The sequence below is a fragment of the Phocoena phocoena genome, chromosome 4, assembly GCF_963924675.1.
Source record: "Phocoena phocoena chromosome 4, mPhoPho1.1, whole genome shotgun sequence".
In the NCBI taxonomy this organism is placed as follows: Eukaryota; Metazoa; Chordata; class Mammalia; order Artiodactyla; family Phocoenidae; genus Phocoena; species Phocoena phocoena.
In genome coordinates, this window is record NC_089222.1 from 75345217 (window position 1) to 75360662 (window position 15446).

Sequence of the window (15446 nt, forward strand, 5' to 3'; positions counted from 1 at the left end):
AGATTTAATGGAAGTAAACACCCTTTTTATAATATCAGCAACAAGAAATGTGGAAAATTCCATATTAGGAAATTATTAAAACACTACTAAGGACACAAAACAACCCCACCCCCACTTTTTTCAGTGAGAAGAGTTAACATCATAAAGCACATAAAGTGTATCAGTTTTCCATAAGTTAACATAAACATTTCAGGCAACTCTCCCTTCCCCCCACCACAGATACTAAGCTAATTCAGAAATGATTTGGAAAGTGGAAAAACAAGACAAACCAGAGAAAAACAAAAGAAGAACAGTGAGGGGGATTAGTCCTACCAAATGTTGAAGTATATTATAAAGTCTTAATAACTAAAACTTGTTTGTTCTGGCTTATGAATAGTCCCATAGAACAGAATAGAAGGTCTAGAAATAGACCCATGGAACTTATTAGTGTATGATTGTGATAAAAAATGTGATCAAGAAAAGATGAACCTTGCAGTAAATGATGTTGGAAAAACTGGATAGCCATCTGGAAAGACAGTTTTATCCATCACATTCTACCTCAGGATGAACTCCAAATGTATGCGATTTAATGTAAAAGATGAAACTACATACGTGTCATTAAAAATATGGATAGATTGGAACAGGAATGTTCTTTCTAAATAACACGCAAAATTTAATATCCATAAAATAAATGATTGATAAATTCATCTATGTAAAAATTAAAACCCCTCTTAGCCAAACAACTCCACCCCCACTATTTAAAAAAAAACAAAACAAAACTGGAACTAATACAGACAGATGACCAGTCTCTTTAATAAAGCTCTTATAAATCATCAAGAAAAAGATCAGCAACCTAGTTAAAAAATAAAAATAGGTGAAAGATAGGTGCAGACACTTCTTAGAAAATGACATGTAAGATGGTCAACGTCATACTGAAATATTGTTTTTTCACATATTAGATTTGTAGTCATCAGGAAGTTTAACAACATAGTAGTATATGGCAAGGTTATAGGGAAACAGTCACTCGTACATGGCTGGCGGGGTACATATTAATATCTCCTGTGGAGAGCAATTTTGGCAGTGTATTTCAAAATCACAAACATATTTATTATTTGACCAGGAATTCTGTTTTTGAGAATTTATCCTACAGATGTACCTGCACATTTTGCATTGACAGGGTATATATTACAGCACTATTTATAACAGGAAATGTTTGGAAATAATAGGGGATTGGTTAAATAAATTGTATGTCTATCCATCAGTGAACGATATCAGCTGTCAGAACAAATGAGCTAGCTCTTTTTCTACTGATAAGATCTCCAAATTACTGAATCAAAAAAAAAAGATGCAGAACACAGTAAAATACGCTATCTTCATGTAAGAAAGAGGGAAAAATTACAAAAAGAATATGTACTTATTTTTGCTTATGCCTGTGTCAAGAAACTCTGGAAAGAAACAGACCCAAACAAATAAATGTAGTTACCTATGGAGGGGCAAAGATAAGAGGAAGACTTTTTCCTGTATATTTCTCTATATTGTTTTGATTTTGGGGGGGGAATCATTTAAGTATGTGAGCTAATCCATAAACAAACAAGGATCCTTAAATGGCAAAACTTAAAAAGTTTTATTCTGGAATGGCTAGTTAAAAAGGGAGAGAGAGAAGAAGAGGGAAAAAAATGGGAGAGGGAGGAAAGATACAAAGAAAGATGGTAGAGTAAAAAAGGAAAATAAATACTAAAGCAGAACAAAAAACAAAGGATTAGAAATAAAGATAACAAAAGTGGGTAATCAAAAAATAAATGACTACAGAAGATGAATTTGTGTTTACATTCATTTCTGGCTGACTTAGCTGTCATAATTGTTCTATTTAGGGGACCAGGAAAGTGTTTTGTTTTAAGCAACAAAGGAACATTATTACAAATTGCTTTTAAGGCATTAATGTTTGTTAAAGTAAATTTCTTTTTTTTTTTTTTAAAGTAAATTTCTTAATGTTGCTTCTGGTTAAATAAGCTTTTAATTCTTGATCTTCTACTAATATGTAGCAAATAATTTAAGCACGATTTTTCTCCATTTAATTTATTTTGAACTTAATTGCTAGCTCCTTGTGGGAAGAAATCATTTCTCATTCACTTTGCGTGGTGTCAGTTGTGTTATCATGCAGTATTAAAGTTGCAATTTTATTGAGATGTAATTTACAATATCAAAAAACCCACCCCTTTAAAGTGTACAATTCAGTAGTTTATGGTATATTCACAGAGTTGCACAGCTATCACCACAGTCTAATTTTTAGAATAACTTTCACCATTCTGAAATCCTGCACCCCTTCCTCCCAGCACTAGGCAATCTTTACTCTCCTTTCTGTCTCTATGGATTTCCCTGTTCTGGACATTTCTTATGAATGGAATCATACAGTAGGTGGTCTTTTTTGTCTAGTTCCTTTCACTTAGCATAATGTTTTAAAGGTTCATTCATGTTGTAGCACGTACTTCTATTACTTTTTATAGCTAAATAATATTCCATGTGTGAAAATACCATATTTTGTTTATTCATTCATTAGTTCAGGGACATTGAGTTGTTTTTATTTTTTGGCTATTATGAATAATGCTGTTAGGAATATTTGTTTTTGTGTGGAAATAACGTTTTCAGTACTGTTGGGTATATGCTTTGGAGTGGAATTGCTGAGTCATATGGTAACTCTTATGTTTAACATTTTAAGGATCTGCAAAATTGTTTTCCAAAGCAGCTGTACCACTTTACAATCCTACCACCCAAGTGTGAGGGTTCCAGTTTCTCTACATCCATGCTGACCCCTTCTTACTGTCCTTTCTGTTTTAACTGTCCTATTGGGTGTGAAGTGGTTTCTCGTGATACTCATTTCCATTTCCCTAATGAGTAGTGATGTTGAGCATCTTTTCATGTACTTATTGGCTATTTGTATATATTCTTTGGAGAAATGTTCATTCAGATCCATTACTTGTTATTAAATTAGTTTGTCTTTTTATTGTTGAGTTGTAAGAGTTTTTTTTAGCATACTGGATATACATCCCTTATCAGACATATGATTTGCAAATATTTTTTCCCATTCCATGGATTGTCTTTTCACCTTTTTAAAAAAACCCCATAACTTGAAGTTTATCATTTAATCATTTTCAAGCATACAATGTAGTGTAGTGAAGTACCTTTATAACATTGTGTAACAAAATTATACACAAACAAAAACCTGTAACCATTAAGCAGTAACTCCCTTTTCCTTCCTCTGCCAGTCCCTGGTAACCTTTATTCTGCTTTCTATCCCTGTGAATTTGCCTACTCTAGGTATTTCATATAAATGGAATCACGAAGTATTTGTCCTTTTTGTGCCTGTTTTCTTTCACTTAGCATAATTTATTCAAGGTTCATCCATGTTGTATCATATATCAGAATTTCATTCCTTTTTATGGCTGAAAAATATTCCATTGTCTGTATGTATCACATTTTGTTTATCCATTCAACACTTGGGTTGCTTCCATATTTTGGTGGTTGTGAATTATGCTGTTGTGAGCATTGGTATACAAATCTTTGAGTGAATCCCTGTTTGCAGTTCTTTAGGGTATATACCTAGGAGTAGAACAGTTGGCTTGTATGGTAATTCTAAGTTTAACATTTTGAGGAATTGCCAAACTATTTCCCACAGCAGCTACTACAGCATTTTCTCTTTTTACTTTCTTGATAGTGTCCTTTGAAGCACAAAAGTTTTTAATTTTGTTGAGGTATATTTTATTTATTTTTTGTTTGTTTGCTTGTGCCTTTGGTGTTGTATCTAAGAAATCATTGCCTAACCCAAAGTCAAGATTTATTCCTATATTTTCTTCCAAGAGTTTTACAGTTTTAGTTCCCACATTTAGGCCTATGATCCATTTTGAGTTAATTTTTGTATACAGTGTGGGGTTGGGGTCCAACCCCATTCTTTTGCATATGGGTATCAAATTGTCCCAGTGTCATTGTTGAAAAGACTGTTTTTTCCCCACTGAAGTCAGTCGACTATAAATGTAAAGGTTTATTTCTAGACTCTCAATTCTATTCCTCGATATGTGTGTCTATCCTTATGCCATTACCACACTATCTTACTACTGTAGCTTGATTGTAAGTTTTGAAGTTGGGAAGTCTGAGTCTGCCTACTTAGTACTTCTTTTTCAAGATTGCTTTAGCTGTTATGGATCCCTTGCATTTCCATATGAATTTTAGGATCAGGTTGTCAGCTTCTGCTTTGACCAATGTGGGGTGTATTATCATTTTTAACATTAAAGTCTTCCAGTTCATGAATATCATGTAGAATTAATTGAATTCTAATAAGTTCACTAATTTTCTCTTTTATCCTCTCTCACTTTTGAAGAATGACTTTAACTTCTGATCTTAATGAGCTCTATCATATACAGTCTTTATTTCAAAATATGCACCTATTCTTAAACTTCTTTTAAAAATAATACTTGTACTCTCCTTCCCTTTTCATCCTAGTTCTTCTGGGATCTTGTTATTTCGATTATTTACCATAATATTCCATTTTAGTTGTTTCCCACCCTTACCAATCCTTAATCTCAAATGGATTGCCTCCTATTACTTCTCACCTCCTTTTTCTCATTTCTTTCACTTTCAAACTTCCTAAATAAGTGGTCTTCTCTTCCAGCTTTTGTTGCTTCATTAGTTATCCACTTACTAACCCCTTGGACAAGTATCTTAATTTTTCTGGACTTTCTTTTTTGTAAAAATAAGTAAATTGGTCAAGATTAGTTGTATTAGGTCTCCATTCTAGCCTTTGGACTCTGGAGTCCTTACTCAGACTCCCTGTGTACAGAAGTGGAGCTGTTCTGTCGTGAATTTTGGGTGGCAACCTTAGAGCCATTTGCCACACCAGGATGATCCTTTGCAGGCCTCTGTGGAGCCCCCAGGAGCATAGTTTGAAGCCATTTCAAAGTCCCTTCGGCCCTAAAATTTGATAACTCCATAGCAATTACAGAAGTTGCAGTTCTTGAAAGTTTCAAATAATTTATTTGTTGCCAAATTAAATTGTCTTTTTAGGTACCAGTTCTCCAGTATATTTTATAGTATCTCAACCCTTAGTTGCTCTGTTATTCCTCACTAAGTTTTCTTTCCTTGGCTTTAATCTCATACACACAATCCCTTAAAGGGCTACTCAGCTTAGATTCTAACACAAGAAGCTTTCCCAGATCATACCAGCTCATAATAACATTTTTTCCAATTATAATCCACTGTAATAATCCTTTATGCCATTCATGTGGCCCTTAAAAGTTGCCCGAAGTGTTTTGAGCTACATAGAGATAATTTAGGCCCAGATTCTGACCTAAAGGAATGTAATTTAGTTAAAAGAATAGATTCGTACAAAATAATTATTGGAATGAAAGTAATGAGTGCCATTGGAGAGGTAGAGCTGAAGTTCTCTGGAAAGTTAAAGAAGATAAAGATGCCTTTCCTCTAGGGGAATAGGGCAAAGTATCCCAGAGGAGATGGGCTGGGCCTTGAGGGGAGTGTAGTACCTGAACACACAGAGGTGGACTGAGGGAGCTGCGTGAATCAAGGCAGAAGTAGGAAAGCATGAGATGGTAGGTTCTTCGATTTGGCTGGAGAAAAATGTTAAGAAGATAACTAGTGGGTTATAAAGTTATAAAGGTAAACCAGAGCTGGATATAGTTCTGTTAATTGTTTCTTTCTTGTTTTCCCAATTATGTCATAAACTCTTTGAGGACAAGTAACATGTCTTATATTTTTATGGGTAGAGGAGAAGTATTAGTAAAGTTTTGCTGACTGTATGGAAGATAGAAACAGTGGTTTCCCAAACAAGCATTATTTAAGATAACTTCTTGTCACACCCTTCTATTTACTTAGGCTGTGGCTTTATCATTAAAAGCTATTTTAGATCTTCTTAGTTGTGGTTCATTAAAGCTGAGAAGTCCTTATGTGATTTAAAAAAAAAAAACTGGGGGTGGTGTGGGGGTCATGTGCCCAGTTAACAGCCCTCAATTTAATTCGCTCCCGAAAGGACATGAGAAATGCTGGTTTGAGTCGAGGAAAAGAGAATCAGGATAAACAAACATTACTTTTAAAACTTAGTCTCTAATTTAAGCTCTTCTTATGTTTTTTGTTTGTTTGTTTTTTCGGTACTCGGGCCTCTCACTGCTGTGGCCTCTCCTGTTGCGGAGCACAGGCTCCAGACGCACAGGCTCAGCGGCCATGGCTCACGGGCCCAGCCGCTCCGCGGCATGTGGGATCCTCCCAGACCGGGGCACGAGCCCGTGTCCCTTGCATCGGCAGGCGGACTCTCAACCACTGTGCCACCAAGGAAGCCCTCTTCTTATGTTTTAATAAATTAGATTTAAAAAATATTTTCCTAGGATTCAAATTTCATTTAACCACAAATATCTTTGAAAAGACAAGAAGAATTAAAAAGGTATACCCAAGAATTGTGTTGGACTATGTATGGGTAACATTTTGTTTTTTCAAAAATTTTTCTGAAATACTTTTTGTATGATTGAAAAAAGGATTAGAAACATCAGCCACTCTACTGAAACCCTGTTCATATTACTGTTAAGGTCCTGGTAATAATACCAGTCCCTATGGAAGGAGTATATTATGTACACATACAGTAAAAGGGAAATTGAGTATGCCTGCTTTCAACCTTTTCTTTCCAATGGCGTGTACCAGTCTCTTCCATTTTTACAAAGCAAGATATTCTTGACAAATTAAACTGGAAGATATGTTTAGTATAAGGGAGACTTTGGTCATTTTAAAAGAACAAAGTATGGCAACGTTCAAAAGCCATTTATTTAGAGGTTCTTGTGGTGAAGTAATTCATTATTTTACAGTATTTGTTTTGTTTTAAACTTTCTGTATCATGTGCTAGGTGAAAAACCATTTCGCTGTGATGAATGTGGTATGAGATTCATTCAAAAATATCATATGGAAAGGCATAAGAGAACTCATAGTGGAGAAAAACCCTACCAGTGTGAATACTGTTTACAGGTAAGATGTGGTTTGAATATTTTTTAAAAATCATTTTATTGTGGTATGAGTGACATTGAAACTCTTCTATCTGAAATTAAATTATAAAACAATTCTAATAAGTTAAGTTAGAAAATGTTACTACTAAAACTATTAGAAGAACTTCCTAACTGCTGTTGATTCAATTTGTAATAAACAGTTGGCTCAGCAAATTAGTTTGGAGTTGCTCATATTATTATACTTATATCTATCTTTATATTAATTCCGTTTTTTCTTTTCTTTTCTTGGTTGACCAAAATACAAACTAAAACAAAAAAACTCACTTCCGAACTTTGAATTCGACAGTATTTTTCCAGAACAGATCGTGTACTGAAACATAAACGTATGTGCCATGAAAATCATGACAAAAAACTAAACAGATGTGCCATCAAAGGTGGCCTTCTGACATCTGAGGAAGATTCTGGCTTTTCTACATCACCAAAAGATAACTCACTGCCAAAAAAGAAGAGGCAGAAAACTGAGAAAAAATCATCTGGGATGGACAAAGAGAGTTCTTTGGACAAATCTGACCTGAAGAAAGACAAAAATGATTACTTGCCTCTTTACTCTTCAAGTACTAAAGTAAAAGATGAGTATATGGTGGCAGAGTATGCTGTTGAAATGCCACATTCTTCAGTTGGGGGATCGCATTTAGAAGATGCATCAGGAGAAATACATCCACCTAAGTTGGTTCTCAAAAAAATTAATAGTAAGAGAAGTCTGAAACAGCCATTGGAGCAAAATCAAACAATTTCGCCTTTATCCACATATGAAGAGAGCAAAGTTTCAAAGTATGCTTTTGAACTTGTGGACAAACAAGCTTTACTGGACTCAGAAGGCAATGCTGACATTGACCAGGTTGACAATTTGCAAGAGGGGCCTAGTAAACCTGTGCACAGTAGCACTAATTACGACGATGCCATGCAGTTTTTGAAGAAGAAGCGATATCTTCAGGCAGCAAGTAACAATAGTAGGGAGTATGCGCTGAATGTGGGTACCATAGCTTCTCAGCCTTCTGTAACACAGGCAGCTGTGGCAAGTGTCATTGATGAGAGTACCACAGCATCCATATTAGATTCACAGGCACTGAATGTGGAGATAAAAAGTAATCATGACAAAAATGTTATTCCAGATGAGGTACTGCAGACTCTGTTGGATCATTATTCTCATAAAGCTAATGGACAACATGAGATATCATTCAGTGTTGCGGACACTGAGGTGACTTCTAGCATATCAATAAATTCTTCCGAAGTACCTGAGGTTACTCAGTCGGAGAATGTTGGATCAAGCTCCCAAGCATCCTCATCAGATAAAGCCAACATGTTGCAGGAATACTCAAAGTTTCTGCAGCAGGCTTTGGACAGAACTAGCCAAAATGATGCCTATTTGAATAGCCCGAGCCTTAACTTTGTGACCGATAACCAGACCCTTCCAAATCAGCCAGCATTCTCTTCCATAGACAAGCAAGTCTATGCAGCCATGCCCATCAATAGCTTTCGATCAGGAATGAATTCTCCACTAAGAACAACTCCAGATAAGTCCCACTTTGGACTAATAGTTGGTGATTCACAGCACTCATTTCCCTTTTCAGGTGATGAGACAAACCATGCTTCTGCCACATCAACACAGGACTTTTTGGATCAAGTGACTTCTCAGAAGAAAGCTGAGGCTCAGCCTGTCCACCAAGCTTACCAAATGAGCTCTTTTGAACAACCCTTCCGTGCTCCATATCATGGATCCAGAGCTGGAATAGCTACTCAGTTTAGCACTGCCAATGGACAGGTGAACCTTCGGGGACCAGGGACAAGTGCTGAATTTCCAGAATTTCCCTTGGTGAATGTAAATGATAATAGAGCTGGGATGACATCCTCACCTGATGCCACAACTGGCCAGACTTTTGGCTAAAAAAAATGTGTAAATAATACTGGCACTTTAGAACAGATTAATCAAGAGTGGGGTTACTCTGTGTAAAATGGAGTGCTGTACAGATTTAAGAGCAATGCGTTAAAACAAGTTAAGCTGATATGAATAGCAAGATAATCCAATAACTGCATTTTGTTTGGTTAGTCAGCATTCTTTGAACTGCCTTACATGTTGTCACCTTTATAGAAGCAATGCATTACTTGTTTTAGATCAGAAACTTGCTATTCCACCTACACCAAGTTTAAAAGGAAAAAAAAAAGACTTTCGCACAATTGTTTCCTAACTGATAATATTGTACATTTTTAGGAGATTAGTAATTGTGTGAAATTTACTCATACTGTTTCTAAGTTTTTCAGCATAGTCATGGCACTTCAGCAGGGAATCTGAGTATAGACAGAGTGAACTTAAAAGTTTAAATGTCAAGAGATTATGGCTTAAATAAATTAGTGTGTCCTATAGGGGGAAAAAAGGAAACCACCTTTTAAAAAGAATGATATGCCATATACCCTTGATTTTCATTTTGCATTATATTGACATGTTTTTTTTTTTGAGAAAAAAGTAATAAAAATCTGATAGTCTAAGACTCCACTATTTAAAAGCCTAATTACTTTAAAAATATGCATACTTTCAAAACTTTTACCAAAATACATAACTGTTGAAGCATTCACTTCTGTATGGAAGTATGCATATTGGTGTCAGTTTCTTTGTACAGTTGTACCTAGATATTTTTTATGATTTTTCATGTGCAAGTATCAAGGTTTTGAAGTTTTAGTAAAAAGATATTCTGTAGATTACATTCCCAAGAACATAATGCTTATACAAAATGTATATTCCACATTTTAAAGCTTAATTGTATTTTACTTTACATATACACTTCAGTTAACATAGAGCACTTAGAATCTATTTGGTATTTTTGATTTCTCAAAGTAAAAAAAAAAATTTAGATTTTTAGGTTTGATATGGTTGTGTCATAATCATCTCATAATTGAAAATTTTAATTTTTGGCAATAAAAGGAAATTGGATATCTTTGGAACTGTAAAACCTGGTTTAATCCTTCTCTTTCTAGAATCTTGATAGATTGGATAATTAAACAGTATCCAGAGAAACTAAAGAAATGGGCATTTTAATTGCTTATTTTATCTTGAGTTACTTTTTAATGAACACTGCTCATTACAATTTTACAAACCAAGAGTGTTTACTAATTCTAGTAACTACAGTTTCTTTTTCAGCTAGATGAGTGATCGGAAACTTTTTGTTGCATTTCAAAATCTAAATAAACTACAGACTTTATCCTTATACCACGAATGTTTTTTTTTTTTAATTCTTTGTCTTAAAATAATACAGCATGGTACAATAAATAGTGCTTTTATATATATACATATTATATATATACTTTTCTAAAGAATGATGGTTTGAGTTACACATTGGACAGTTTTAATTTTTGGAAAGTAACATTAGTTACATTGATTTTATTATCCTGTTTAATTTCTTCCAACTTTTTGGTTTTTTATTTTAAATTTCCACCATCTTTGTCACAATGCACACGTACTGATACAGCACCAGTGATAATCTAAAATTAAAACCCTTGGAAGATGCAACTTAATGTTAATTTCCATTTTAACTTTTGTATTGGCCTTATAGATCTGCAGTCTTTGTTTCAGTATAGAATGTTATACATTTAAATTATTTTTTTCTTTTATTTAATGTTATCCCAAGACTGTTCTCATAAAGAAAGGGAACAAAGAAATATCTACCCTTAACATCTTTTGCATTTATTTTGAATATATGGTGTTTTTGTGATAAGGAATATAAATTATGTTTAATATGGGTTTCCTCTACACTTTGGTTGTTAAACTTTGCTTGAAATATTTTCCCATTTGACAGCTTTCTTTGCTGCCAAATTTTTCAAGAATTTTAGACTTCTTTGAAGAAGATATTGAAGTTCTGCCATTATTGACTCTTAAGAATGGTGTGTCTTGCGTTGCACATTACAACCTCAAGAAGGCTTCATCCAGGCGAGATGTTAACAATGGAACTGTGCTCTCCCTAGGTATAGGCATTTTTGTTTTTCTCATACTACTATTGGATGATGGTAGGCATTTATTTTGTTTTTTTGTTTTTGTTTTGAGCCTGGTTAGAATTTCTGTTCTGTTGAGAACTTGGTACAGAATAAGGTTTTTTGTTTGTGTTAACATCACCAGCACAGTTTTTAGAATGTGGCTCTACTGCTGAGCAGTAGGTCAAGGAGGGAAGGCCTCTGAAAGTGGCAGTCATGCAGGCAGTTCAGGTGTTGCATTCCTGTGTTCACCACATTTCTTTACATCTACATAATGGCAGACTTTTCTACCACATTATAAGCATATTTTGAGATAAATGATACTTTGGCATAATTTACTGACTTACCACTTTTTAAGTATAGTCATTGCTCTCTTACTGTGAAATTCTACATGCCTACCAGAGTTACCTTGTATTATCATATGATAAACATCTCAGCAGTTTGGGTTTCCCCACTTTGGTTCAGAAAGTTACTTAATTTCTATCTGGGCATTAATAGAGAAAGCAAGTAGCCTTTTGTGCTGCTTTAAATCAGAATATTGAGGATATCCTTTTGCAATTTTTTTTTCATTTCTCTTGGTGAGCAAATTGTTCTAGGAAAACATACTCTTACACCCTTAAACTTGGCAAAGTGTGAGTGAGCTGTGCTTTCTTAGGACCTGTTCTCATGTTTGAAGATTGGAAACAGATCACATTAGTTGAAGTAATATCTCTTGAACATCTTCTAAAAGCGTGGTTTTTTTTTATATTTATTGCACACATATTTCATTTGGTTCAGAATATTTGAAGTGGCTCTTAAACTTGTTGGATCTACTTGAAGATTTTCTAGTTGATACCATAGAAATCCATCCTTTTAGCTCTGGCTGAGTGAGGACTGTCCATGGTTGGGTAATTTTTCTCGTTTTGAGAGGCAAAAGAGGCCTTGTGCTCAGGGTAGGCTTTCATTTCCACAGGCCAGAGAAACTTGCAAAGTGCCAGCTAGGTTAGATCTTTTGCCACTTCCTTCATTTTATTAATTTGGGTTTTTAAAGGGCTGTTAAAAAAAAAAAAAAAAAAAGCCGGGAAACTTAAAAGTAGGCATTACTGTAAAACTACATTTCTTAGACTTAGAACATTTTAAACTAGAACTCGTTTTTTCACAGTATATTTACTTGAAGAAGCACTATTATAATCAATGAGAAACTTTTTGACTCTGCAATTTAATTTAAACATTTTCCGTTTCAAATTGCTTTATTTCAGGGAAATAATTTTCCAGTTGTTTTTGCTATATTCTGCAAATAAAAAAACGTATGTTTCCTTTTTCACTTAAACTTTGGTAGGAAACTAAAGCAGACAAACATTTCTTGTTGTGTTTGTTGCTTTCTTTAATCCAATGGATAAAAAAGTAAAACCCTGTAAACATTATTTTATTTTTTTATGCAATACCATGCTGTAAATATGGTTCATCAAATAAGGATGTACCTACGATTGAATCTTTAATTCTGCACAGTTAGAGTTTATATATAAACGTGTCTTGACAATCAAGGACTTTTATGTGAGTCTTCCTTTATGATGTTTATTAATGTTATGCATTCCATTTGTTTTGAAGTGAGTACCAATGTGCTAATTTGTATTGTCTGAAAGTATGTAATGTTTTTACAGCTTGTTTTTAAGAATCTGTAAATATGTACAAACAAATCACAGTACTGCTTTATGTTAGAAGGCATATGATGTTGTACTGTATGTAAGCAATAATACATAGCAGTGCTAACTTTACAAGTAGCATCAGGAAAGTTCTAAAAACATTTCAGAGTTATTAACTATCTTTATTTCATTTAATAATGATTATCTTTAATCAGTTTTTATAAGCAAATTCCATTGTTCCTCCTATTGGAACGTAACACTGTTTACACAGCATAATTGAAGTTGCAGGGGAGACAGGCTAAATCTGCCTTCATCTGTACTCACTTTCACTAAGCATTGAATGGCCTTACCACCCTTCTGCAAGATGGAGGAAGACTGCAAAACTTAGTGCCCATCACACTGAAGGAAGGGGGTGTGTTTTTTTGCCTGCTTCTGTACTGCTACCTAACTTTGTGGTTTGCTTTGGATTTTAATATTTGTTTCTGTTTTAGATTCAAGCCCATAAGTTTTGAGGTGACTTCAGCTCCATTGTGAAATAGTTCTCTTCATATTTCATAGCTACATTTCAATAATTCTAAACTTTCTACTTTGATTTTTAGATACTTATTTTTCAACCTTGATTTCTCAGCTGATCAGATGAATTTATTCAACTTCAATACAAAGAAAGACAAACCTATTGTAGTTTGATTTGAGTAGATATTATACTGTACAGAACAGCTAACTATTTGAACACACACATCACTGCTTTAGAAATGAAACCGCCAATTTATAAATGTATATGACCTACATTTTATAGGAAAAATGTTTTTAAATGCTAGTCATTTATATAATGTGCTTTGAAGGATTTGCTAGTCCACTTCTGTCACTTTTTAGTACACTGGTATCTTTTATATGTAATGTATGCTTTTTATTATTGTAGCAGAGCATTTCAGTAGAAAGAATTTTGCAACAATATGGGGGAAATTTTTCATTGTTGGATTTGAATTATACTGGATTTTATCTGTGTAGTCTTACTTGTCTTTATTTTAATGCTGTCTGGAAGGGAACTTGTTATCCAAATAAAGCAGGTAACCTCATCTTACTTCAAGGGCATACTGTGTAGTGCTGAATTTAACCTGGAAATCTGATGATTTTGAAAAGAAAAACAAGTTTCTAAAAATTGTACAGAAGAAATTAAATGTGTAATGGAAATCCTGATGGTGGAGCACGTTGAATTTTCTGATACATAGTGTTATTTTCCTGGGATCCCCTATGCCTTCTTTGTATTTCAACTAATAAAGGAAAAACCTTGTCATTGAAACTGGTAGGATAATAGGATATTCTGAATATACAGTATTACTTTTCCTATCCCATTTTCTGACCCTTTCTCAATCACTGTAAATTTTATTTTCTATTTCCTATTGATAATTAAACATGTACATAATATAGACACTGTTGTATAGAATTGAATGAATTGGGTTGCTATGCTTGAGTGGGTAACTAAGTGGAAATATGGATACTGGGAATTTATGAAATGCCAGAACAAATTTATAGGAAAAAGGGGAGCATCATGTATGTCCTGAAAGGTCATAGCCGATGTTTCTTCAGCCCTCTGGGAAATCAGTGTGAAAGAACTACAAACTCAGTATCTGACACAAGTGGGTCTTTTCCTTCCCCGCCTCCCCTTCAAATATATGAGCACTAAATTTCAAAGTACTCAGGTGAAAATTGCTTTGCAATGAAACTTATCACATTGAAATTTTCACTGTCAAATGAAAAGATATTTGTGATATTTTTAAATACAGACTTTCACATTGGTAGTCAGCAGCCTGGCAATTGAAACTCAGTAAGTCAGTATATTTTAAAATACATTTTACCCTCCAAACAGAATTGCTTTTAAACAATTGGGAGGATTTTTTGTTGTTGTTTAAATGCGTTTTTTATTGTCATTGTAAAAATAAAATTTTGCTTGACCCCATGTTATGCTGAATGGATTTGCTGAGCCTTTATAATACAATGAAAGTTTGTTTCATGCATAATCATGGAACACAGAAGTGTTCTTTAAACTGACCTATTCGTTTAGAGGTTTAATGAGTTTCACAGCTTCTGGCATTGTCATGTAGTTAACCTTGCCATTTGGAGTTTATAATACCATTTTATGTATTATGATACTAAAGGAAGTTGTTTTTGTTTTATTTTTAATTGAATTATTAGATAATTTATATTTGCAAATTCTGCATTTTAAATGTGGACACTGGCTGTTTGAAAAATAAAATCAGAATACAGTTTTATGAATAATTTCCTAGCTGAATTTTTCACAATATTCTGAACCAAATAACTAATGGAAAATATTTTAAAACTTTGGAAAGATCAATATTAAAAAGAGAAAAAGGATGTCTATGTGGAATGAACAGTTTGTTACACAGATTGGGTAACAGCAGGGCCTTTACTGTAGCTTTGTGTAGAACATTATTTATTAGGCAGTTCTAAGGTGTTAGTCACCCAGTATTTTAGACTTGAGATAAACTTAACATAGAGCCAAGAATAAGGGCATAAGAACATATATGATTTTTTTTCTTTGTAGATACGATTCAATTATCATCATACATGGAAATTTTTTTTTTTTTTCCCGTTAATGAAGATTTGTTTTCATCCATTTACCTCCTTGCCAGTCCCCCCTCCCTATCTTGTGACCAGTGGGACACATTGTAAGAAAGCTGTCTGCAGCTAGGAGAGTGCAGTTTGGGTCCTTGGGACAAATAGAAACTTACTGGCTTTTGCAGAGATTAGTCGTAGGACCCTGACTTTATTAGCATGGTGCTTTAACCAATTATACATAATAATACCACCTATA

The 15446-nt window shown here is 34.0% G+C and overlaps 1 protein-coding gene across 2 annotated transcripts in view; it reads left to right on the forward strand.

The window, feature by feature from the left end:
- The window catches only part of ZNF148 (zinc finger protein 148), an 89784-nt gene extending 75742 nt beyond the window's left edge, over window positions 1-14042 (forward strand). Inside the window, exons 6-7 of one of the 2 annotated variants that reach the window (XM_065876348.1) lie at window positions 6875-6993; window positions 7318-14042. In XM_065876348.1, the coding sequence (XP_065732420.1) occupies window positions 6875-6993; window positions 7318-8916 (1718 nt within the window). In that variant the 3' untranslated portion in view covers window positions 8917-14042. The remainder of the gene's footprint in view (window positions 1-6874; window positions 6994-7317) is intronic. The other variant, XM_065876350.1, reaches the window with a different exon arrangement.
- Window positions 14043-15446: the final 1404 nt, after the last annotated feature.